This window comes from Aethalodelphis obliquidens, unplaced genomic scaffold (assembly GCF_003676395.1).
Source record: "Aethalodelphis obliquidens isolate GAN/ISIS:26980383/991018 unplaced genomic scaffold, ASM367639v1 scaffold90, whole genome shotgun sequence".
Taxonomy (NCBI): Eukaryota; Metazoa; Chordata; class Mammalia; order Artiodactyla; family Delphinidae; genus Aethalodelphis; species Aethalodelphis obliquidens.
In genome coordinates, this window is record NW_020838034.1 from 4,919,054 (window position 1) to 4,943,684 (window position 24,631).

General features: G+C 49.1%; 1 protein-coding gene across 7 annotated transcripts in view; it reads right to left on the reverse strand.

The window, feature by feature from the left end:
* Positions 1-7,981: 7,981 nt before the first annotated feature.
* CFAP45 (cilia and flagella associated protein 45) overlaps positions 7,982-24,631 on the reverse strand; it is a 41,086-nt gene continuing 24,436 nt past the window's right edge. For 5 of the 7 annotated variants that reach the window (XM_027094989.1, XM_027094988.1, XM_027094987.1 and 2 more), the window contains 7 exons: positions 22,926-23,104; positions 20,988-21,117; positions 17,142-17,288; positions 14,563-14,676; positions 13,778-13,971; positions 8,676-8,900; positions 7,982-8,328 (listed from right to left, as the gene is read on the reverse strand). In XM_027094989.1, coding sequence (XP_026950790.1) covers positions 8,250-8,328; positions 8,676-8,900; positions 13,778-13,971; positions 14,563-14,676; positions 17,142-17,288; positions 20,988-21,117; positions 22,926-23,104 — 1,068 coding nt within the window. In that variant the 3' untranslated portion in view covers positions 7,982-8,249. The remainder of the gene's footprint in view (positions 8,329-8,675; positions 8,901-13,777; positions 13,972-14,562; positions 14,677-17,141; positions 17,289-20,987; positions 21,118-22,925; positions 23,105-24,631) is intronic. The other 2 variants (XM_027094984.1, XM_027094985.1) reach the window with 2 other exon arrangements.

The window sequence follows — 24,631 nt, forward strand, 5'->3', positions numbered from 1 at the left end:
AGGGCCCGGCTGGGGAGCGGCCAGTTATTACTATGGGGGGGGGGGGCCTGGTCCCCGCCTTGGGGAGGAGTCCCAGGAGCCCTAATTAGCAGGGTGACACAGTGGCTTACACAGGAGTTACCCAGCCCTCCCCACACTCTTCCCTATGCTGACAGTAGTGCAAGACAGCCAACGGGACATGTAACTAGGCACCTGTTAAACATCCACTTCCTCCTGGCCCCAGCCTCAGGGTGACGACAGTTGCCCAATTTTACAGTGTCCACGGGGCTCCCCTCACCACACATTTACTGCCTCCTTCCCCAGGGGAAATGGAGAAGAGGAAGGAGAAGCCAAGCTGGGGATAGAAGGGTGGTCAGGCCTTGAAGGGCTCACACTGACCCCAGGACACTGGTGTCTGACATGCCTGCCCAGCGCAGGCTCCAGCATTTCAAACTGCGGTCCCCTCCTCCTATCCCTGACCCTCCAGACCCCCTCCCACCCAGGTCAAAGTCTGTGGGAAAGGGCACCAGGGAAGGGGTCACTGGGGCTGGAAGGGAGGTCCCGGATGATGAAAGGGCCCCAAGACTTCAAAGGGAGTCAGGCCTCCTGATCTGAAAGAAGGAAGGAAGGGGTGTGTAGGGGAACAGGGTCTTCCCCTGGCTGCCCCCTCTGGAGCTGTGCCCCCCACCCATACGTGACGTGAGGTCACCTCCAGGTGCAGGGAATCCCTGGGATCTGGGGGTGTTACAGGGGATCCACACCCCCATCTCCCACACAGATCTAAAACCAGTTCAGTGAGGCCTGAGAGGAGAGGGCCCAGGGTGTGTGGAGTGAGTGAGGTGAGTGGACAGGTGGGTGAAGGGCTGCTAGGAGAATAGCGCCAGGAGGGCCAGGAAAGGGGTGTGCCTGAGTGCCCGTATACCCCCTCACCAGGATGTGTCCTTGCATCTTTGTTGAGGAACGCCAAGCCCCTCTACGTGCCCCTCTTTTAGGAATCGCTTGGTGCCCTGGCTTCTATGCACAGGAAGGGAAACCAAGAACCTCATAACCTGGACTGGTATCAGGTGACTAAGCCATCACAGTTCTGGGCAGGTTGGAGCTGGGGTGGGGAGGTCCTGCTGGGCAGAGGGAGAAGATGGAGGGCCAGCCCTTGCTCATTGGTCCAGGGGGTCCCAGAACAGGCCTTGGGCCTCCCCTGGATTCCAGGACTGCCCCGTAAACAGTGGTAGGGGTCTGGTCATGAGTTGCCTTGTTCAACAGCTCAGCCCTCTCAAAGGAATCAAGGGCCTGCCCTCGTCGCAGACAGATGCACAAGAAGGGTGGGGGGGCTCAGGATGCTGCCAGGGCCCACCCCCGGGGAAAAATAAGACAGAACAATAAGGAAGCACAAGGACTCCGTGCATCTCTGCATTCCAGCCCCCCAGCTGCACTCCCAACAATAACAGGGTGCTCTGGGACCCACAAAATGTACACAATGAAGATCCTTATTTCCTAATTTATTTTGAGGATTATGGGGCTGCCCTGCGCACTCTGGAGAGCAGGGATCATTATCCCCACTTCACAGATGGGGAAACAGAAGCCTGGAGAAACATGAGGATTCAGCACAGGTGATGCTGCTGGGGCCTAAGTGGGGGGTATGCAGGCGTCCTGACTCTCAATCCAGAGTACACCAGGAAAAGGGCATGGTGACCCTGTGTGTTACCAGACCCACCCATGGGGAAAGTCAGTGATGGGTGGAGGGGTGAACAGGTGGGACCAGGAAGAGGGAGTCTGAAAAGAGAGGAGTGAGTTCGTGGTTCCATTACTCTGAAGTATAAGGCTGGAGTTTAACTGGGTTCTGGATTTTAGCTGATGTTAGAGTTGGAGTGAAGCCTGGAGCTGGGATTAAGGTTGGGATTAGTTAGGTGGAATGATGCGTGAGGTTGAGGTCAGATTTGAGGTTGGGACGAGAGTTAACACTGAGATTAAGCCTAGAACAACCGCTAGAACTGAGGCTACGGTTTATGGCTGGGATTCCTGTTATGATAAGGAATAGTGTTTTAGCTTCATTGCGAGTTTTTCCTGGGAATACATTTAGAGCTAAACTGAAGGCTGGGGAGATTGATTTAGGATTGGATTTATAACTGTGTTAGACTTTAGTTTGGGATTTGAGTTAGAATAGGCTGTGGTTAGGGTTAGAACTTGGGTTAAAGTTTTATGGACAGAGGATTCATGGGGATCAAAACTTAGGTTTTATTTATGATATAGAAAGACCTTAGCCTCCGTTCACTAAATCGAAGTTTGGTTAGAATTTTCATCCCTTTGCTCTGGGAGAATACCAATGGCACATGTTGATTGGAGTCCCAAGATTTTGGCAAGAGTTCCAGATACACATGAGCCCATCTCAGAGGTATGAAGCAACTGAATCCCACAACAAATGGAACCTCTGAAATTCTGCTCCACGACCTAAGCTCACCACCTGGTCAAGCTCCCAGAAGGATATTTGGGGAGGGGATGCAGGAACGTACAGCAGTGAGTGGGGCTCTGACACCAAATTGAATTGGAAGATGGGGTCCATCAGAGGCAGTTTTACTAGGGAGGAGGGGAGTCCTGGTTTTGGAGTCTAGGAGACGGGAGTTGGGGAAGACTGAGGGCCTAGATGCTCTCGGAAGAACAGCCATTTTTGAGGGCTCCATACAGGGACCCCTCGAAGCCTCAAAAGGCAGGGCACGTTGTTGCTCTCCTTTGATCCACCTACGTCTAAGTGCCACCTCCTTGCAATCTGGGGCCCGTTAAAGAAACTGTCAGCATTCCTGCCCTGTGCCCTGACCCTTGCAAGGGTTTTGAGGGGGCAGTGTTGGAGTGAGGGCACTGGGGCATCAGCTCAGTTTTCATAGCACAAGTCCAGCCCATGGCCCCTCCCCTGGGACCAGCCCACAACTCACATTACTCTGTGGGCTTCATCCTCAGCAGAGGAAAAGGGCCCATTCCTGGGAGGCCACCGCCCCCAACTCCTCCCTCTCTTCTTCCCCACCAGTCTCAGCCCCAAACATCCCATTGCCCCATCCACTTCCTTTTCAGGTCCCATAAAGGTCTGGACAGATCTCGGAGACTATTGGGATTGCCTCTGTGCCCCCAGGGAGAAAGAGATTGGGAGAGGCAGTGGTTAGAAAAGGAGCAGAGAAACACATGTGCCATCCGAATGGCCCAACGAGAGGCTGAGAGAGAGACAGGAGGCAGAGGGCCCAGGCTACAGTCAGGGTCCCAGCACACCAATTTCCAAAAGGGCCCCTTGCTTTTCCCTGAGTAATCCATAGCTCCCCGGGGGGGGGGGGGCAGAATGGCCCCTCTTTTCTGCATACCCCCCCAAGATTGGGTTGTATTAGCTTCTGTTCTAAGGCAGAAGCAGAAACACAAAGACAGAAGCTTGGAAAGGAGTGAACAGAGGTACAGAAGCAGAGAGAAGAGGTGAGATAAGGACCCAGAGAAGACCAGAGATTGCTTCTGAGAGGAGGTACAGCCCAACCCCATAACATCGCAGGGAGGGACAGGCCAGGGATGTGGCCCGTCTACTCTTCCTCCAAAGTGCCCTTCACAGCAACTCTGCACAACGCCTGTAGGCTCTCCCCTCACCTGCCTGGACCTACCCCCAACCCCTCTCCCCAGGCCTCCCAGGCTCAGGTTCAAGCTCCCCATTTCCCCTCCAGGGCCCCGGATCTGCAGCTTGACCCTTTCTAAGCCCTCACACACAGAGTCAGCAGGCTCCCGAGCCCCTCTCCCAAGTCCCCCTGTAGACCCAGGCTCACCCCTGCAACATCCATGGAGTGAGAAGCAGCCCTTGGAGTGGCCATGTAGAGAAAACCTCAGAGGAAATGGTCTGGGAGTAGGAGGGCCATGGGATTGACAATGCCATGCTTAGAGAGGACAGACAGAGGCACAGGGCACACACAATCACAGAGAAGTCGGGGAGCCCCAGCAGCTGCTGCCCTTCCACCAGCTCTCAGCGAAGGTTTGGGGTTGGAGGACCCCCAGGTGAGGCCCTGGCTTGGACGACAAGAGTGGTGGAGCTTAGAGGTGGTACAGGTGGTGTGATGGGAGCAATTGCGTTGAGACGACGAAGGGTTACAGTTAGCTGGAGAGAGAAAGACAAGATCCACGTGTGGGGTTCAGTTTCAGGAATGGGATTGGGGTTTAAGGACTGAGGCCCAGATCAAGGCTAGTGGACAGAGCTTCTGACACGTGAGACCCAGGGATTCCCTGGGTCTTGGCTTAGGCTTCCCAAGCCTCAGTGATTCCTGCTGGTCCACTTCAGAAGAAGGGGGACCCTAGGAGGGAGCCTGGATATGCCCAGCTCTCTCCCAGCGGGCGATGATATCCTGGAGCTGACCCAGACTCCTAGGAGCAAACAGCCCCGAAATGGTTCCCATCCCTAAAAGGAGTGGCCTAACCTACTTTATCAGCAAAGCATCTTAGCAGAGGGCGGCTGATTAAATGTTATAAACTGAACTGTTATCAAGGGAACAGTGGAGGAAAGAAGAATTTGCTTTTAAAGAGTATGCGAATCCCTGAAGAAGAATTAAGAGACCCTGAAGATAAAAGGTATTGCACCTGGCTGAGATCAACCATATCCTTCAGTCATTCAACAAACCAACGGGGCCTTGTGCTAGGCCCTGGGGAAGCAGCGGTTAACAAAACTCTATCTTCTAGAGCACCCAGTCTGGAGGGGAAGACAGACGAGGGAAGGGGCACCAACCCCTCGTCACAGGCTGCTGAGCTATGGTGATATTTGGCAAGACCCCCTGGCCTGGTGGAAATGACCTTTAAACGGCGATCTGAAGGATAACTAAGGATGTGTCGGGCAGGACTGAGAGTGGAGAGAGGTGACCGGAAGAGTGTCTCAGTCCTTGAAAAATAAACCAGGGCCCTGCCAGACACAGCAGAGAAGAGAGTGAAGTCAGGATAGACAGCTGATGGGTATTTTTGGACTGAGGAGGGAAGATCCTTGAGAACTGAACCTCTGGGCCCTCCTGAGTGCTCACTGGGGTCAGAGACAGACCCTCAGGATAGACTAGGCGGCTACGATTGATCATCCTGAACCGTGTATGTTTGGGTGTGGCTTTGACTTCGTCAAAGTCATCAAAGGGCAGGGAGGTGATGACTACCCCGCTCCCAAAAGGACATGGAAAATGCAGGAAGAAATGCAGAGCTGGGAGGCTCGGAGCTTTGGGAGCTAAGGCAGAGGGAAAGTCTAAGCTATTTAAAGCCAGTCAAATCAAGAATAACTTAGCCCTTTCTGGGACTCTAGACTTCTGTGATGTTGGACATGAGCTTCTTCCGGGTAACCTTGGTGTGATTTGCCAGGATATCTCTCAGAGTGTGGGAAGGGGAGGGAAAGGGGGGCAGGTCACCTTGGCAGCAGCCTAGAATTGGGGAGAGACCTCTGGTCTGGAGTGACCCATCCCCTCCCCAGCAGTCCTGTCCGAGGCCCCAAGCTCCCCAGAAGCAGCAGTGGGGTCGGATGAGTGAGAAAACAGTGAGGCGCTCCATGGCCTCAACACCCAGACTTCTTGTCTGAGACTAAAGCGTCTCCCCTCCACTGTCACCTCAACAGCTGCCACTCTTCCTCACCCCAGAAGCCCTGATTGGCTTTGAAATCTCCTGAGCCCCTTTCATTGGAGCTTAATCAGAGAGATTTTACTGAAACCAGTTAATGCCCAGTGGGGGGCCCGAGTCATTGACAGGGATGTTGAGGCTTTCAGGGGTATTGGAGGATATCCCAGGCCCCCACTGAGGCAGGGACAGCCTGGCTGGGCCACCAGTGTGGGCTGCTGAGTCATGCCCAACTGGTGCTGCTTCTGCAGCAGGTGCAAAGGTTCTGAGACCGCCTCCAAGCCCCAGTGCAGCGTGACTCAGGCAACACGTACACATGGGCAGGGAGAGCATGGAGCCCAGCCAGGAGCTGGGACATACATTCCCAGGAGGCAGCTGCCTGCAGACCTGACTCAGCGCTCCAAGGTGGCACCCAGCCACTGGATAGACCAGGCTGCACCAGCCCAGTCTGACACTAAAAGGACCGGAAGAGCCAAGGAACTGGGAAGGGAGCTGGGAAGTCAATGAGGTACACATACGACAAAGTTAGTAGCTTGGGCCCTTTTTTTTTTTTTTTTTTTTTTGCAAGCTTCTAATATCCTTACATCAACAGACACAATGCACTAAACAGCACCTCTTACTTATCTCCAGATTTCCCCAGCGCTGCTCTCCAGCTCGGAATCTCGCAGCTTCCTAGATACCCCGAAGATGATTCAGCAGCTTGGAGGGGTGCAGAGTTTATTTCTACCCTTGAGCCCTAGGAGGGAAAGTTGAAGACATCCCTAGGAGAAAACACTGCCCACCCAAAAGTCCAACCTCTAGCAACAAGTCTGAGGCTGGTTGTTCCTGAGCAGGGCAGGTGGGGGCAGCTGGGGGGAGGTCCACTTCTTGGCCCGTACTCCAAGGGAGCTTGTTCCTCTCAGCCCCGAGATGGAAGAGATCAGTAGCGAGCTGGGCAAGCTCCAGGCCCCTGAGGTCCTTTCTGGCTTTCCTGGGAAGAGGGTCCCCTGAAACAAGTCAAGTCTCACTCTTTGGTCCCTGCAGGTATTCTTAATCATGCAATAGGAATGCTTAGAGAGAACCTAAGCAAGTATGCCAGCTGCCTCAGTGGCATTGCCATGTCTTCTCTCCCATCCCAGGCTGGGTACCACATCTTCCCAAGACCCCTAGGGAGGAAGGGATTAACTTCTTTAGGTAGGAGGTATGCGCTTAGGGGTATGGAGCAGGGAAGGTGAGAAAGCCTCTTCCCCTAGCAGCTGGTGGGGCTGCCCACCTGGTTTGGGGGAAAAGGGGGCTGCAGTCTTCTGTGGTGGGGAAGGTGAGGAAGGTGCCTGGGGAAGCTGCAGTTGTCCTGAGGCAGAGGAAGCACAGGAAGCAGCTTGCCCACTCTCCCTGGGCCCTGTGAAAAGAGGACTCTTGCCGGAGGTCCTTGTAACCTGGCATTGTAAACACTGGGGACACGCCCAGCAGCTATCTTCTGCCTCCTCTTAGTGCAGGACCCACCGAAGGAGACAAGACTCGGCTCTGGATTTGAGAAATGAAACCGAGGGGGAAGGAGGCTGCCATAGTGATGGGAGCCGGACGGAGGCCCTCTCCCCTCAAAGGCATACAAAAATGGGGGAAATGGCTTCATCCCGGAAAGTTAGCACACAGCCTCCTCCAGATCCTCCAGGTCCTTCCAAATAGGGGGAGACCCTTCTAAAGCTACAAGAAATTTTGTGGGAAGCAGCACGGGGGCAGTGGGAAGCAAGAGCAGACTGACTGACACAGACGAGAAGCTTCTGTGGAGATGGAAACAGGTCTGCTGATTCACTGAGAACTGACTTCACTAGAATGTACCCAGCACATGGTAGGCACTCAGCGGTACCTGGATGAGTAAATGAATGAATGAAGAATATCTGGGGGAAAAGCGAGGCCAGCGAACACGGATCTTTATCTTTGGGGATAAAGCTTTGGGGAGCCTCACTTGTTGGAGAGAGGTGGACTAAGGAGAGCCGGCCACTTGAGTGGGGCGGGGGGCTGTGTTTGGGCGAGGGGACCAGGCTGGCAGCGTGAGACGTTGGGCCCTGGTCATGCCCCGATGGAGGATGTTGTGTTGTGACACTGCCTGGCATTGAAAGGGCTCTGGCATGAGAGGGTTGAGACAGGAGCGTGAGTCACAGGTTCAAACATCACCCTCTCCACATTCATGATCTGGGTCACAGGCGCGCAACTGGTAAGAGCTCTGACACCTCCTTCCCCAGCACCGCCCAACCCAGCCCTTGCCCCAGCCCCACCCTGAGAGAGCATCTCTAGCTCCTTGCCCTAAAGTGCCTCTGAGCTGGGCGTGGAATGGGGACAGAGATAAGACTGAGCTGAAAGTGGACATGATGACAGCATCCCAGAGAGTCACAGAAAAGCCAGGAGACACCAGGACAAAGGGACCATCTGGCTCGGGAGGGCTGACTGTGAGAGAATCCTTCCATTCTCTGCCTCTGAGCATCATACGGCCCACAACCTGGGGCTCCCGTAACCAATTTTGCTCCTCGTTCAGTGCCCGTGGCAGCCACATCCCCGCAGCAAGAAAGCTGGACTGTTGCTTAGAGAAGTAGAATAGATTTAATCTGTAACTCAGAAGTGTCTAGATTAGCTGCAGTTATGGACACCGAGAGCCTGGGAGGAAGCTGCCCGCTGAAGGCATCCCGAGGGGCCGAGAGGCACCCTCAGTCCACAGAGGTGTCGGGTTGGATGTTAGCTTTGCGCTCAGCTTCAGTGCAGTACTTCTCAGGAAGGCCGGTGGCTCTGCAGGAGAAACACAGGTGTAAGGGGTGGAAAGGGTGTAACGGGTAGGGATAGAGAAGGAGACCAAAGAGGAGGCAGCAGAAGCAGGCATTTACAGAACCTTGGGACGTGTACCCCAACCCTGGTCCCCCAAACACATCCCTGTCAAGCCTCCAGCATCCTGCCAAGGAGTTCCCAGAGAGCCAGGAAGACCCCATCCCAGAACTTTCTCCAGGAGCCCCCTTCAGAGGGCCACAGCCCATGTGGGCCTGGAGTCAGGCCCTCTCCACACCCCTGTCACCATCCCTTCATTCCCTTAATCCCTGGGGAAGAGGAGAGGAGCTGGGCAGGAAGGGATGCCGCCACACCTCAGCTCCTCTATCTTTTTCTTCTTGATGCCTTCAATGCGCTCACGCCACTTCTGGGCCTCCTCTTTGAGGCGCCGGCCTTCCTCGAAGGTGGCGATCCGGTCCTGCAGCTGCTTCTGCTGGTTCTCCCGCACCTGGCGCTGGAGCTCATTGGCATACTGTAAGCGCCCCCTGGCCTTTTTCTCCTCCTCCAGCTGCTGCTTTTCAATCTGCTCTCTCTGAGCCCTAGAGGAGGGACACGGTCGAATGGGCTAGGCTGAGCTGTCCCAGCCCAGGGAAGTCTTTGGGGCAGCTGCTGGGTAGGCTCCTCTTAGGACACGCTGCAGAGACCAAGGCCCTCCACACTCAGGCCCTTCTCTTCTGTGGCTCAGAGATCAGCCCCAAAGGCTGATCCCAGCCAGGCCTGGGTTCATGGCGTGTGACTCTATGCCGTGGGCATGTTTAGAAGGGCCCAACGCTTGGGCCCGGAGCTAAGGCTCTGCTGTCACTGTTCTGAAATTCTTAATTGTTGAACAAAGGGCTCCACATTCTCGTTTTTCACTGAGCCCTGCAAATTTTGTAGCTGGCCCTACGGCCAGGATGTCACCCACTGGAAGCTATTGTTCCTACTCTTCTCTCCTATAACAATGCCTGACTCCTCTGCAGCTTGTTCTGAGATAGCTTTCTTTCTCTCTCTCTTCCTTCCTTTCCACTAACAATAATAATGACATTAGCAAAACCAACAAAGAGGATGTTTAGGAGGTTCAAAGAAGTTGTAAACTCTGCAATGCTGGTTCTTAGTTGCTGGAAGAAGAAGGAACTTAGCCTGTTATCTCTGATTTTTCTTACTACTCTCAGGAGCCGCTTCCACAAGAAAGCTTCACGAACCCTGACATCAGAAGGAAAACGGCTAATGTAGGCCAGATGTTCCCAGAAAAAAAAACTCAAATGAAATGTATTCACATCTCAGAGGAAATGCAGTCATAGGCCATCCTGAGCTAACTCCTCCTTTCTTCCTCAATGTAATCAAAAACAAAAGCTAAATTTAAAATCACCTTAGACCAGGACGTCTCAGCTGGGGTCACTCATACCCCAACCAAAAGCACCACTTCACAGACTCATTTCCCTCTAGCTATCTTCCAAGCTCCACCATGCATGGCATGTCCTCTCGGTGCTCAGCAGCTCTTTTACATGTAGACACCTCCTAAAATTCTATACCTTCCAGGTTTATCAGAAGAAAACTGCTGACTTCCTTGCCCCTCTGTACTTATACACCAAATCCCCACTGCTCGGACACATCTATGAAAGCAGAAAGATTCTCCTCCTTGCCTTGCCATTGTTTTCCTATATAGAGAACAGTTTTTTATTGTTTCACATTATGTGAAACAGGGTGGAAATGGGGAATCTGTATGTGTCACTAGAGAGTCCCTGGGGTGGCAGGCAATTGGAAATCTAAACGGGGAAGGGCCTGGTAATTTCACAGGGCTGGGGCAGGGATCCTGGAGGCTGGCTGCATTACAATCATCTTGGGGCTTTCAAAACTACTGATGCCTGGGCCTCACCCCAGACCAGTTAAATGAGAATCTCTGGAGTTGGCTCCTGGGCGCCAGTACTCTTTGAAAGCTTCCAGGCATTTCTAAGAACCATTGGGTAGGGAAGGTCAGCTATTTCTGCTTAGTCAACAGGCTGACAGTTAAAGGCATCCCTCTGTCCAGAAGCAGGAAGTCCATATATAGGCCATAGAGGAGGCCATGCTCTTGAAGTAGGAAAAGTTGGAATGCTGGCCATGGAAGAGATGCTCCTAGCACTTGGAGATGCTCATCGTGGTGGTCACATGGCCCTGGAGACCCTAAGTCCAGATGCTAACCTAGAAAAAGGTGAAATTGAACTTAAAGCTAGGGCTGGCAACATCGTTCTCAATGGTGAAAAACTGAAACCATTTCCTCTAAGATCAGGAACAAGACAAGAATGTCCACTCTCACCACTATTATTCAACATAGTTTTGGAAGTCCTAGCCATGGCAATCAGAGAAGAAAAAGAAATAAAAGAAATTAAAATTGGAAAAGAAGAAGTAAAACTGTCACTGTTTGCAGACGACATGATACTATACATAGAGAATCCTAAAGATGCCACTAGAAAACTACTAGAGCTAATGAATGAACTTGGTAAAGTTGCAGATACAAAATTAATGCACAGAAATCTCTTGCATTCCTATACACTAATGATGAAAAATCTGAAAGAGAAATTAAGGAAACACTCCCATTTACCATTGCAATGAAAAGAATAAAATATCTAGGAATAAACCTACCTAAGGAGACAAAAGACCTGTATGCAGAAAACTATAAGACACTGATGAAAGAAATTAAAGATGTTACAGACAGATGGAGAGATATACCATGTTCTTGTATTGGAAGAATCAATATTGTGAAAATGACTCTACTACCCAAAGCAATCTACAGATTTGATGCAATCCCTATCAAATTACCAATGGCATTTTTTACAGAACTAGAACAAAAAAATCTTAAAATTTGTACGGAGACACAAAAGACCCCGAATAGCCAAAGCAGTCTTGAGGGAAAAAAACACAGCTGGAGGAATCAGACTCCCTGACTTCAGACTATACTACAAAGCTACAGTAATCAAGACAATATGGTACTGACACAAAAACAGAAATATAGATCAATGGAACAGGATGGAAAGCCCAGAGATAAACCCATGCACATATGGTCACCTTATCTTTGATAAAGGAGGCAGGAATGTGCAGTGGAGAAAGGACATCCTCTTCAATAAATGGTGCTGAGAAAACTGGACAGGTACATATAAAAGTGTGAGATTAGAACACTCCCTAACACCATACACAAAAATAAGCTCAAAATGGATTAGAGACCTAAATGTAAGACTGGACACTATAAAACTCTTAGAGGAAAACATAGGAAGAACACTCTTTGACATAAATCACAGGAAGATCTTTTTTGATCCACCTCCTAGAGTAATGGAAATAAAAACAAAAATAAACAAGTGGGACATAATGAAACTTAAAAGTTTTTGCACAGCAATGGAAACTACAAACAAGACGAAAAGACAACCCTCAGAATGGAAGAAAATATCTGCAAACAAATCAACGGACAAAGGATTAGTCTCCAAAATATATAAACAGTTCATGCAGCTCAATATTAAAAAAAAAAAAAACCAATCCAAAAATGGGCAGAAGACCTAAACAGACATTTCTCCAAAGAAGACATACAGATGGCGAAGAGGCACGTGAAAAGCTGCTCAACATCACTAATTATTAGAGAAATGCAAATCAAAACTACAGTGAGGTATCACCTCACACCAGTTAGAATGGGCATCATCAGAAAATCTACAAACAACAAATGCTGGAGAGGGTGTGGAGAAAAGGGAACACTCTTGCCCTGCTGGTGGGAATGTAAATTGATACAGCCACTATGGAGAACAGTATGGAGGTTCCTTAAATAACTAAAAATAGAATTACCATATGACCTAGCAATCCCACTACTGGGCATACACCCAGAGAAAACCATAATTCAAAAAGACACAATGTTCATTGCAGCACTATTTACAATAGCCAGGTCATGGAAGCAACCTAAATGTCCATCAACAGATGAATGGATAAAGAAGATGTGGTACATATATACAATGGAATATTACTCAGCCATAAAAAGGAATGAACTTGGGTCATTTGTAGAGACATGGATAGATCTACAGACTGTCACACAGAGTGAAGTAAGTCCGAAAGAGAAAAACAAGTATTGTATATTAATTTATATATGTGGAACCTAGAAAAATGGTACAGATGAACTGATTTGCAGGGCAGAAATTGAGACACAGACGTAGAGGACAAACGTATAGACACCAAGGGGGGAAGTGGCAGAGGGGTAGGGTGGTGGTGTGATGAATAGGGAGATTGGGATTGACATATATACACTAATATGTATAAAATGGATAACTAATAAGAACTTGCTGTATAAAAAAAAAAAGAAAGATAGGCTGCATCACTCAATCTCTACTTATCTGAGCATAACTTCTGTAATTTTTGTAGCCCTCCACCCTAATTAAAATTTTGTTTGGTTTATTTCCTATTTTATTATTATTTTTTAAATTTTTTAATGGCTGCACTGCACAGCATGCAGGATCTTAGTTCCCCAACCAGGGATCGAAAGTGGGCCTGGCAGTGAAAGTGCCAAGTCCTAACCACTGGACAGCCAGGGAATTCCCTCGTTTGTTTCCTTTAAAAATTTTTTTGATGTTATAGAGTCTGGACCAGAGCAAGAAGAGAGTCTTTCCCAGTTAGGCCAGAACACTTAGAGCCAGTAGAACGTCCCAGGGGCCAGGTCTGGTGGTGGAAGATCTAACTGGTAGAAAGTAGAACTACTGAGACTGCTCACTGCTTTGGGGTAGGAGAAGGGAGACAGACAGTGAGAGATGTGAACACTTAACTTCCACTTCTGTGTTGGAATTATAACTAAGCCAACATAGAGAACAAAAATAAAAGGATAAAGAGCTGACAAGGCCAGAAAGATGGAGAAATACAGGTGAAGCCCATCCAAATACGAGTCTCTAACATCCTTCTTAGATGAATGGGCAAGAATGGTGCTTTATTCATCTCTAATATCTCCCATAGCATCCAACACAGAGCCTTGACTTTACGTGCTTAGTACATATCTGTCAAAAGACCTCCTTCAAAGCCCTGCTCTGATGACTTGCAACCCTGAGTGTGTGAGTTCTTCTCTCCCTCTCTCTTCAACCTCCCCTGCTGCAGTTTCAGCCCAAACTTGTCGAGGGACATGGAGGTGGGGAGGGCAGAAGAGACCAGATTTATACCTTTACTTACACTTTTAATGCTCCCGGGGAAATAATGCCTATAATAACCAATTCCTTAATCACTTCCAGGTAGGTACTATTTTCCAATTCTTTAATAAAATTCTTTGCTCAAGTGTCTTTGAAATATTTCAATTATCCATCTAGTTAGAATGACCCCACCAACCTGGTCAAGGTGGATGCACATCTGTCCGTGGACATGCCAGAAACTGCCTCTCCACCCAGTACGGACCATCCCTGCCACACTACCAGGAAGGGAAGCTGAGGTTCCCAGCTCCTCTTACCGAAGAATCCTCTCGAACTCATCCCGGTCCCGTTGCACCTGAACGGCCAGAGCGTGCTCCTTGAAAGCCACCTGTTCTTGCCGACTTTTCCGCAGTCTGGCCTCAGTTTCCACCTTCTTCTGTGCGTTTTCCTTTTCCTTTCTGCGCCACTCTCTGTCGGCAACCTCCTGGTTGCGTTTGGCCCGCAAGGCATCCTGGGAAAGGAGAGGGCGGGGAGACCAGTGAGGATGCAGAGTAACCTCAGGTCCCTTTACGAAGACACCTACTTCGGACTCTGCCCCAGCTTGCTTTGAGAAGCCCCCCGAATTTCTCTAGCAGCAGGGTTATGCTAGGAAAGAATAAAGGGAATCCTGTCATAGAACTTTCAGGTCAGAAGATACCCTGAGGGGTCATCTTGTCCTTCCCCCACCCCCAGCTCATTCCAGTTCTCTCCCTATACCTGAAACACCTCCCGGCTGTCCTGCGATCGCTTCTAACTTTAATGACTGCTAATGATGGAGATGGCACAGTTTCCTCTGGTGACACATTTCAGTGGTTAGTTAAGGTTGAAAGTTCTTTATGTGGCAGCCAGTCTTTCTCTTGGACCTTAAGCACGTAATACACTTCTCGATCCTTGCTTGCCGTGGGCTTGGAAGCAGGCCCATCTCTCCGTCCTCCAGCTACTGAAGTCGAGATAACTTGCATCCTCTCTTCTATACCCTCACCCTTGAGACCATTCTACAGGCTGTCAGAGGAACAGTTAAGGGGATGGGAGAGGCCGAGAGAAGCTGAGACTGGATAGGTACCTGCTCTGCCTGGTAATCCTGGGCCTTCTCCTGCATTGCCCTCAGGCGGGCAATCTCCTTCTCTTTCTCCCTCCGGATTCTCTCCTGCTCAGCCTCAAACTCTGCTTCTCGAGCCTGCCAGGAAGAAAAGGCGTCACAGCATGGCTTCCCATTGCCCCAGGCTTGCAGAGAGAAACTGAGACCCTTGTCTATTCCATATCCCCTCTACCCCTTCCTGACTCCTTTTAAGGTAGGGCAAAATGACTAGCAATGCATTGACATGAAACTAATCAGCATTTGTAAGATGCTTCGTTGCTTACAAAATGCCTTCTCCTGTAATATCCCAGATGGTCCTCACAACATCTCATTAGATTGATATTATAAAGAAACTGATGTTCATAGAATTCAAGGGTCCTGTCTAAGATGGCACAGCTAGTAAACTACCAAACAGATTCAAATGCAGGTGAGCCCAGCCTTCATGCTCTCTCTGCTACTGCACAATTTCCAAGTTGCAAGGCTGCTGGGCCAAGTTTCTAGAAATAACAACTGTGGCTTCCTGCCTGTCTTGTAAAGTACAGGAGGTGGAAGTTATCTCATTAGTCCTTTTGGGCAAATGGCCAACCGTGCGATGTGCGGCCCCCCAGGGGTTAGCAGATACCTAAGGAATGAACTATCAAAATTAGCTCCCTTTGCCACTTCTCTGAAAAAGCAGACATATCCCTAAAAGCTTTCCATACACAGCTTCCCAACTATGATTCTTGGTTAGTCATAAGACTAATAATGGCTTAAGTTGGGTGGAAATGTGATCATCCCACAAAGAATGTTCCTTAGCCTCGTTCCACCTTTCTAGACTTCTGTGCACCCAATGAGTTGTCAGCTTGTGAGCTGTGCACAGCTGGCTATGTGTCAAGCTGGTCTCTCTGCTCCACGTTGCCCTAGATACCAGGGCAGGGAACTCTGGAGGCTTCCACCACCAATCTCTGCCTTTAGCTCTAAAGCGGCAGCCCCGGCTGTAAGAACAGAGACCACTGTGAGGTCAGGGAAGGGCTTGTGATACACTTGGATTCTTCTGGTGGGCTGTGGGCATGCCCAAGTGCCCGATCCCTTTGCCAGTTTCCTGCCTCTCCCAGGTTCTCCTGCCAATGACATTTTCATGTACGAAGACAAGACCTATTCCTCTCCCGCTCAGAAATCAATGGCAATTCCTCATCGTTCCACACTTGCAGCTCTGCTCAAGGTCCAAGGCATTCCCAACAACCGTTCTCAGCTCTCCATCATCTCGCTACCTCGTTTCCCATCACAACCACCAGAGACTCTCTGCTGCAGCCAGTGAAACTGTTCACCAATTCCTACACGTGATTGGCTTATGATCGCCACCTTCGCCCATTCAGGGAAACAGTTGCTGAGTTCCATACGTTGTACATAGCATTACTCTAGGTACATTCAGCCTGTCTGATACTGGACACACATTGAAGCATTCAGGATCTTTTCAATCAGTCAATGACTAGCTTCACAAGGTGGTTGTAACGACTAGATAAGACAACACACAAAGCCCTTAGCACAGAGCCTGTGTACAGACTAAGTGCTTGATTAATGGTAGTTGTGTGATCGCTGTTATGCTGGAATCCCCGTGTCCCCAGTCTCGCGTTCTCACTCTGTTGCCTGCATATCCCTGGCATCCAGTAAGGAAGCCACAGCCAATAAATGAGCTTTGCTGAGCTTCATTTTCTCTCGTTTGCATTTGGAGTATAGAGGTATATCAAATATGCCTTTTCCAATTGCACCCACACCCTCCCCCTGGCCATAATTAAGAATCCCTACCATAGAGAAGTATGGTATCATCATGGAACCTCAAAGCTAGTAGGGAAGGCAGGACTCACGCATGAGGAGTTGAATAACTTTCCTGCCACCTCAAGTCTTTCCTTCTCTTCTTATAGAAATCCATGCTCACTCCATCCAAACCGTGCCTAAAAGCTTTCTTTTGCCCTCCATTCCTCACAGACCCCAACCATGACATTACTCATTCTTGCCCCAGAATGAGTCCAGACATTCATGAGCTGCATCTCCCTATAACTGTTCGAGGGTATTGCTCCCTGTTCCGTGGTGCATTTGTTCTTATAAGTACTACAGGGGGTGGTGGTTGAAGGCTCTATTTTCTGAGCCTAGCATCCAGTATAGGATGGATGCCCAATACAGGAATTTTCACAAGAAGTTTATGGGGCAGCTGACCCATGATTGATTACTGAAGATATAATTATCCAGGTCATGAGGAATCCACGAAAACTTTACTTTCACCAATAGTTTTAATTTTCTTCCCTGCCTGCACCTGACACTCACCCCAACTTCTAATCAAAGGTGTTAACAAGGACAATAATACCCTAATTGGGGTGTCCTTTCCAGGCTACTCTCTGGTAATGAACAAGGGGACTGGCCAAGTTGAAGAGAAAAAGAAGCCAGGCCCTTGAACTAAGGACATGAATTTTAGGATGACGACATAACTATCTTCTGTTGCATTAGCTTAGTTCTCATGCCTGCATATCCCTGAGACAGACACCCCATTCCTGCTCAGAAGTCCCAGGCATCGGTAAGCAGGTCCCTACCATCTTCTTCTTGGTAAATTCCATCACCATCTGGTCTGCCAGCTTCTCCTGAGCCAGCAGCTCTGCTTTCTGCCTCTGGTTTTCGTCATTGATGCGTTTGATCTCAGCCTGCATCTGCAGCTTTTGCTGGTGTCTTCGTTCCAAGTCCTGCCACCGAAGGGAGAGAGCATCAGAGTAGAAGGGGAAAGATCAAAAGATACTGGCCTCTTGGGATGGAGAGACACAGATGGAGGCAGGGAGAGAGATGCACACTCTGAAGTCTAACTCCAGTTACTGCCCTTGATTAAAGCTGTTCTTTCAAGGGTCATCAATGACCTCTTCCAGCCAAATGGCCCTTTGCAGTCTTCATTCACCTTGACTTTGCGGCAGCCCCTGACACTGTGGAACTCTATGAACTCTCAGGAAGTGGAGGCTCTTAAAATTCTACTCAGTGTCTCCCCCAAGTCAGGCAAAATCCTATCCTTTGTTCATTACACTTTCCTCCTGCCTTCAATTTCCTTCCCCTATTCAAACCCAAACTTTTGGTCTCTGTTCAATAGTGATGATTAAAATAGATAAAATAGAGTATTTGGGAGGGAGGGAGACGCAAGAGGGAAGAGATATGGGAACATATGTATATGTATAACTGATTCACTTTGTTATGGGGCAGAAACTAACACACCATTGTAAAGCAATTATACCCCAATAAAGATGTTAAAAAAAAATAGAGTATTGCACTAATTACTTTTTATTCATAAGACACTTTATATAACCTACCTCTAGCACCTAAATGTACCCCAAAAACCCTGAAAGGTAGTCCTTGTTATCTTTCTTGTACAGGTGGAAAAACTGAGGCTCAGAGTTTAAGCGACTTGCCCAGGGCCATACAGCTAATGAACTCCAGAGCCAGAATTTTGGAACCTGGTCTGTCCAAACTAAAGTTCCAATCGTCTCTGGAGCTCTTACTTGATTGCCCCAAGTTTTCATTCTCTCTGCATTTCTGAATTCCCTTTGCACTTAAGATGGTGCCACACCTCCTCGGACTTGATCATACGTTGCCGTGAGGATCCCATTCGCTTCCTGTGTGTTCCTTCTGTCCCAGCCAGAGGACAGGGACCATGTGTAACACTTCTTCTCTTTCCCAATACTGAGAGGGAAACAGCAAATACTCAATAATGAGGCAGGGAAGAGGGGGCCAAGGTGAGTGGCAAGTGAGATAGAGAAAAAACCTCAGCGAGAAAAACAATGAGTGATGGACATCAGAGTCCCAGTCGCCCTGAGTGACAAGATCCCTTCTAAGGAATGAGCCTGAGCCTTTGAAAGCTCCCAGTGATCAGACCACTTCTAAGCACACCCTCAGGTCCCAATGTGGGGGGGCACTGGGACCTTGGGCAGTGGCCTCCCTACCGTCTCGAACTTGGACTCCTTGCTTCAAACTCTCCTACCCATCAACTCACCCCACCTCCCACACTGCTTCCCGCTCCTTCCATTTCTTCAAAGACTAACCGCTACCTGGCCTCCCAGTTCCTCCTCAGCCCAGCTTCTGCCCTGACACATCCCAGGCAACACTGCTGACCCTCCCCCAGCTTGGCTCACTGCCCAGTTCAGGGCTCTTTCCTCCAGGAAGCCTCCTGAACCAGACCAGCACAGTGCTGTGTGCCTCCCCCCAGGTCCACGTGGTGCCTGAGTCACGGCCGCCAGCATCCCCTCACCCTCCAAGCACCTGCCTCCTTGCTCACGCCACAGTTCCCCTCCTGACACTCCAACTCCCACACTGTTTTTTCCCCTTTTCCCTTTCTTCCTTTCCTTCCTACCTTCTCCCCATCAGTTTTACACGTGCCATTGGTACCCCAGGCAGTATTTAATCCCACTGACCCTCAAAGCTAGAAAAGCTGCTGACTTCTGATCTATGACATACATATAATCATATATTTACTTACTTCTTTGCCTATTTATTTACTTTTTGGTTTGTTGTTTTTGTGGGTTCATTTCATTTCCAAGAAACCAAAGGACTTCCCCCGTTTCTCATCTTTGAAGCCATCGTGAAGCAACCCCAGAAAACTCCCTTCATTCTCTCCATCTTGCTAGCAAGGTGGGGAAAGCTGCCCTTGCATCACCGGGAGATGATGCAGTTCTACGCTGGGGAGGCAGAGGTTTCTACCTCTGCCCAATGATACTTCCTGGAGACTTAGGGAGTGCCTAGAAGGACGGGAAAAGGACAATGACCTAACACCGGAGTAATTGTGTTGACTCAGTGACACCTGGAACTTTCTCAATGAACCCACCAATGCCCATTCCCCACAGTCAATTTGGATTTTCCACTTTCCTGCATATCTATCCCAGACCTGTCCTTCCTGTCCCTTTCCCTCTCTCTCCTGAGCCAGGAGCTTGGCCAGGTCTTGTCTGTCTTCATGGCCCTGTTGCTCCCCTTCTCATGCAGTTCACAAGGCTGCCTGCCCCTCATCTTCCCTGACCATCTGGTTATCAGCCTCCCAGCCCTCACACAGACCCTCATACGGCAAGTGCTTGAGAAGCCCTCATAATTATAAGGCCCCCCATGAGATCCTTCAGGGCCCCCTGTCGCTCCTCACCATCAAATTCACTGGGAGATGACAACTCAATCACCCATAAACATGGGGAAGGAGGAGAACAATAAAAGAATATGTGTTCCACAAGTTAAATGGTACCATGAGGAAACAATCAGACAAATCAGAATGTGGGACATTCTTCAAGTCAAATGTCCTGGATGCTTCAAGGTATCAGTGCTATGAAAATGAATGAATGAATGAATGAGGGAGGGAACTCTTTTAGATCAAAATAGACTTAAAAGACTTAGTGAATGCAATGTGTGAACCTTGATTGAATCCTGGTTTGGACGAAAGAAAATATATTTTTGTAACAACTGAGTAAATTTGAGTGTAGAGTAAATATGAAATGATATTATAGAATCATTGGATTCTAATTTTGTTGATAATGGTGTTGTTGACTTGTAAGCAAATGTCTTTCAGAGATACAGGCTGAAGCATTCAGCAGCAAAGTGTCAAGATGTTGGCAACTTACTTTCAAACAGTTTAACAATATCAAAATACGTATATACATCTAAAAGAGACAAGCAACTCAGGCAGATTAACAACCACTAAATCTAGGTGAAGCATTGATGGGTGTGGTACAGTTCTTTCAACTTGTCTGTGTGTATAAAATTTTTTTTAAGTGAAAAATTGAGGGGAAAAAAGAATAAATGCCCCAAATGCTTGCCATGTACCTCACTATGCCAGGGGCCTTTGTATACTGCAACAGATCAGATGAAGCCAATAGAAGAAGATTTGTTTACGTCTTCCTGGTCTGAACAGATGTGTCATCATTACTTTTGCAACGATATGCTTACTAATTTTATTGAGGCTAACAGGAACAAAGGGTTTGACTCCTCAACACAATTAATGACACTGGGATGCAATGTACTTTGGATGAGGCAACAGCAGCGAGTCCAGAACTGAGACACTGCTACTGTTCACCTACAAAGTCTATAATATCCCTAGGTAATTGAGGGAAGACAATAAAACATCCCTATGTTTATTTGTGCAAAGCATGTAGCCATATCTTTCCTTCATGTGTCCATTCACACGGATATGTCAGTCCTGGACCCCAAGTCCCAGTAAGGCAGGGACGGTATCCAAATCACTGCTCCTCCCCCAGCATGACTCCACAGCCAAACAAATGTTTCATAAGGCAATAAAAAGTTGATGGTGACGATGATGTGAAATGAGCGTGTGCCTGACGGCACATCAGCCCACACACTCAAACCCCAGTGTTGGAGGGCTTTTTTGCTGTTGCCGGTGGAACTTGGCATTATCTGTGCAGCCCTGTTACCCTTAGATCCTCCTCTTGGAGCTGCTCCATATACGCCCGTATCTGCTCCTTATCCTGTTGCTGCTGCTCGGCAAGCAGCGATCGCTCCTCCTGCTTCTTTTCCATCTGTTCCACAATGTGCCGTCTTCCTCTGGGAAGAAACAGTGCCATGGTGTCTTAGAAACCAAGGGTCTGTATCTCTCTGTTCTAACCTCCACCCAAATAACCCCCAAGATGGGAGGCATCGTAGGAACAATGTGACAAGTGCCCCCTAAACATGGCTATGCTTCACGAACCCAGACCAAAGTCCTTCCCCAGAGGGTCCTGGCAGGTTGGTCCTCTCCCTTCTGAACTCCTGGTTCTGGGGCTCACCGTTCTTTTTTTTTTTTTTAATTTCATGCAGCCCACTTTATTGATTTTTTTTCTTTCATAGATTATACTTTTCTCTTGTTGCAGAGCACGGGCTCTAGGCACGCGGGCTTCAGTAGCTGTGGCTCGCGGGCTCAGTAGTTGTGGCTCACGGGCTTAGTTGCTCCGCGGCATGTGGGATCTTTCTGGACCAGGGCTCGAACCCGTGTCCCCTGCATTGGCAGGAGGATTCTTAACCAGTGCGCCACCAGGGAATCCCAAGAGCTCTATCTGAATGTCAATCTCGTACTCCTTCCCGTAGATTCTTATCGTAATCTGTGTCTTCTCCCACTCTCCCAGCCTTCCTGCCCTCTTTCTGCCCGGGTCCGGGAAGATCCCACATGCCGCAGAGCGGCTGGGCCCGTGAGCCATGGCCGCTGAGCCTGCACATCCAGAGCCTGTGCTCCGCAACGGGAGAGGCCACAACAGTGAGAGGCCCGCGTACCACAAATAAAGAAAGAAAGAAAGAAAAGAAAGAAAGAAAGATAGAGCTCTTGAATGACTCCAGATGAAATACACTAGAGCAATGAGTAAAAGAGTTACATGGAAGCAGGTTTAGACTCAATATAAGGACCAGGTCAACTCATTAGAGCTGCTGATAAGGCAGGGATTTTCCTTTCATTGGAACTGTTTATGCAAAAAATGAAGAGCCACTTGGCCATGAAATAAACTTTTATTGGGAGCCTGCTATAGTGAGCCAGGTACCTACTAGAAGTACAAAGATGAATGGTACATGAGAACAGAATACAGATGGGGAGAAAGAACTGCCACTCAGTGTGGTGCAATGACTATTTTTTTTACAAGGACTATTTATAGAGGTAATTCTTCAATTATATAGTTGGCGTTCTAAATCCAGGATACTATGATTCTATAATTTACCTGCGTTGGGACTGTCCTTTCCTGCAGAATGAAGGGGACTGAATTTATTCATTCTAACATGTATTAAGCACCTACTACAGTCCAGGCACTCTGGTAGGCCCAGAAGCTACAGAAATGAATAAGACAGGGACCCTGTCCTCAGTGAGCATACAGCCTGGTGAGGGTCAGGGAGCCACAGTGCAAGGAGGGGTGCGCCAGAGTATAAAGAGGGTGTGGCGGGACCCAGAGAAGGGAGCCCTAAAGCCTGCCAGGTGAAGTGAGGGAGGTTTCTCAGGGGAGGAGACGGCAAAGCTACATACTAAAAGAAGAGAGCGCGTTTTTCGGGGGGAAAGGAAAGAGAAGGGTATTCAAAGGAGAGGGAACAACAAAAGTCATGAGCTTTTGTCAAGACCTGGCATGTTGGGGGAAATGAAGGAAAGCTTCATAGAATGGATGGCAGGAAATGGTGCAAAATGAGGCTGAATTGGGGCCAGATTATGAAGCACCTGTTGTGATCTTGGAAATAAGTTTTAAGAAGTTCTGTGGTTCTCTGAATCACTCCATAAAGGTTTTGAGATAATAACAGAGGAGGATAATGACCATTTCTCATGTCTTCCCCCTTTGCAAGGCTATATGGACCTAAAGACACATGGAAATGACTAAGAGGGGAAGGTGCCAAAGCCATCTCTTTACCGGATGCTCTCTTCCCGCCTCTTTCTGTGCAGCTCCTCCTGCCTCTGAACGGATTTCTGCCGCTCCACCTCCATCATCTGATCCAACCGCTTCTCCTCTGCATCCAGCTCTTTTTGGATCAGCTGCTTCTCCAGAATCTGGGCATCCCGGATGGCGTGGCACTTAGCGTTGAGGATGATCTGGGGAGGGGAAATAAAGCTGTGGTACTAGGCCTGGGAGTAAGGATGGGGGGGAATGCATCACGGGGATAGGGAAGTGGGAACGGGGAGAAATGGGAGCAGAATCCTATTGAGTGTGCTCACAAGCCCAGAAAAGCAATAGTGTCGGGGCTTCCCTGGTGGCGCAGTGGTTGAGAGTCCGCCTGCCGATGTGGGGGACATGGGTTCGTGCCCCGGTCCGGGAGGGTCCCACAGGCCGCGGAGTGGCTGGGCCCGTGAGCCATGGCCGCTGAGCCTGCGCATCCGGAGCCTGTGCTCCGCAAAGGGAGAGGCCACAGCAGTGAGAGGCGCGCATACCGCAAAAAAAAAAATAGCGTCTTTCAGGGTATTGGATCTTAGTGTTTGGGGGGTCATGGATCACGCTTTGGGAATATGATGAAAGCTATGGGCTTTCTCCTCCATAAAATTCATTTGCATCTGTACACACAAAATTTCCGTAAAACTTCAGAAGTTCATGGTCCCCCCTTAGAGACCCATGAACCCCAAGTGAAGACCCGCTGTTCTACACTTTGGGGAAACAAACATTCTTGCAGAGGCCAAGCCACTAGATTTTTAAACTAGAAGAGCCCAACATGACACATAACGGAATGAAAAACCATGAGCCATCAATAAGAACTATGGAGTAAAAGCTTTGGAAAATAAAAGGAAGTAAAGAAGATTTACCTGAGAGACAGAAACTGTAGATGAAGGGGCTGGGGAGTCAGCATTTTTCATTTTGCCAGGAAGTGAACCACACGCAATTGAGTTACACAATAGAATTCCCAATGAGCCTCTGGTCTTTATGCTCTCAGCTAAGGGAAGCACTTTGAACACGACAAAAAGAACCCAATTGCCTGGGACCACCATATGTGGCCAGAATTGAACTAGCCGGATAAAGATACAAGTAGCATCCTCACATGCATTTATCAACCCACAGTTCGCAAAGCCTCTCCCATATATTAACATATTTAATCCTGCCAATAATTCTGCTAAGTAGTTTCACCACCCTCATTTTACAACTGAAGTGAGGCTCAGGGAGGGCAAGTGACTTGCCGAAGGTCACACAGCAGGCACGTGGCAAGTGCAGCTCTCCATCCCGTTCCCCTGCCAAGGCCAGACCCTGACCTTTCACCCCTGCACCCTGTCTCCAGCTGGAGCCCATGCTGTCAGGTGTGTGAATAAGAGATAAGAGGAGGGAGGACTTCCCTGGCGGTCCAGTGGTTAAGACTCTGTGCTTCCACTGCAGGGGGCATGGATTTGATCCCTGGTCAGGGAACTAAGATCTCGCAAGCTGTGTGGCACGGCCAAGGGGGGAAAAAAAAAAAAAGGAAGCTTGATAGAACTTCCCTGGTGGGGCGCGGTGGTTAAGAATCTACCTGCCAATGCAGGGGACACGGGTTCGAGCCCTGATCCGGGAAGATCCCACATGCCGTGGAGCAACTAAGCCCGTGCGCCACAACTACTGAGCCTGCGCTCCAGAGCCCGTGAGCCACAACTGCTGAAGCCTGG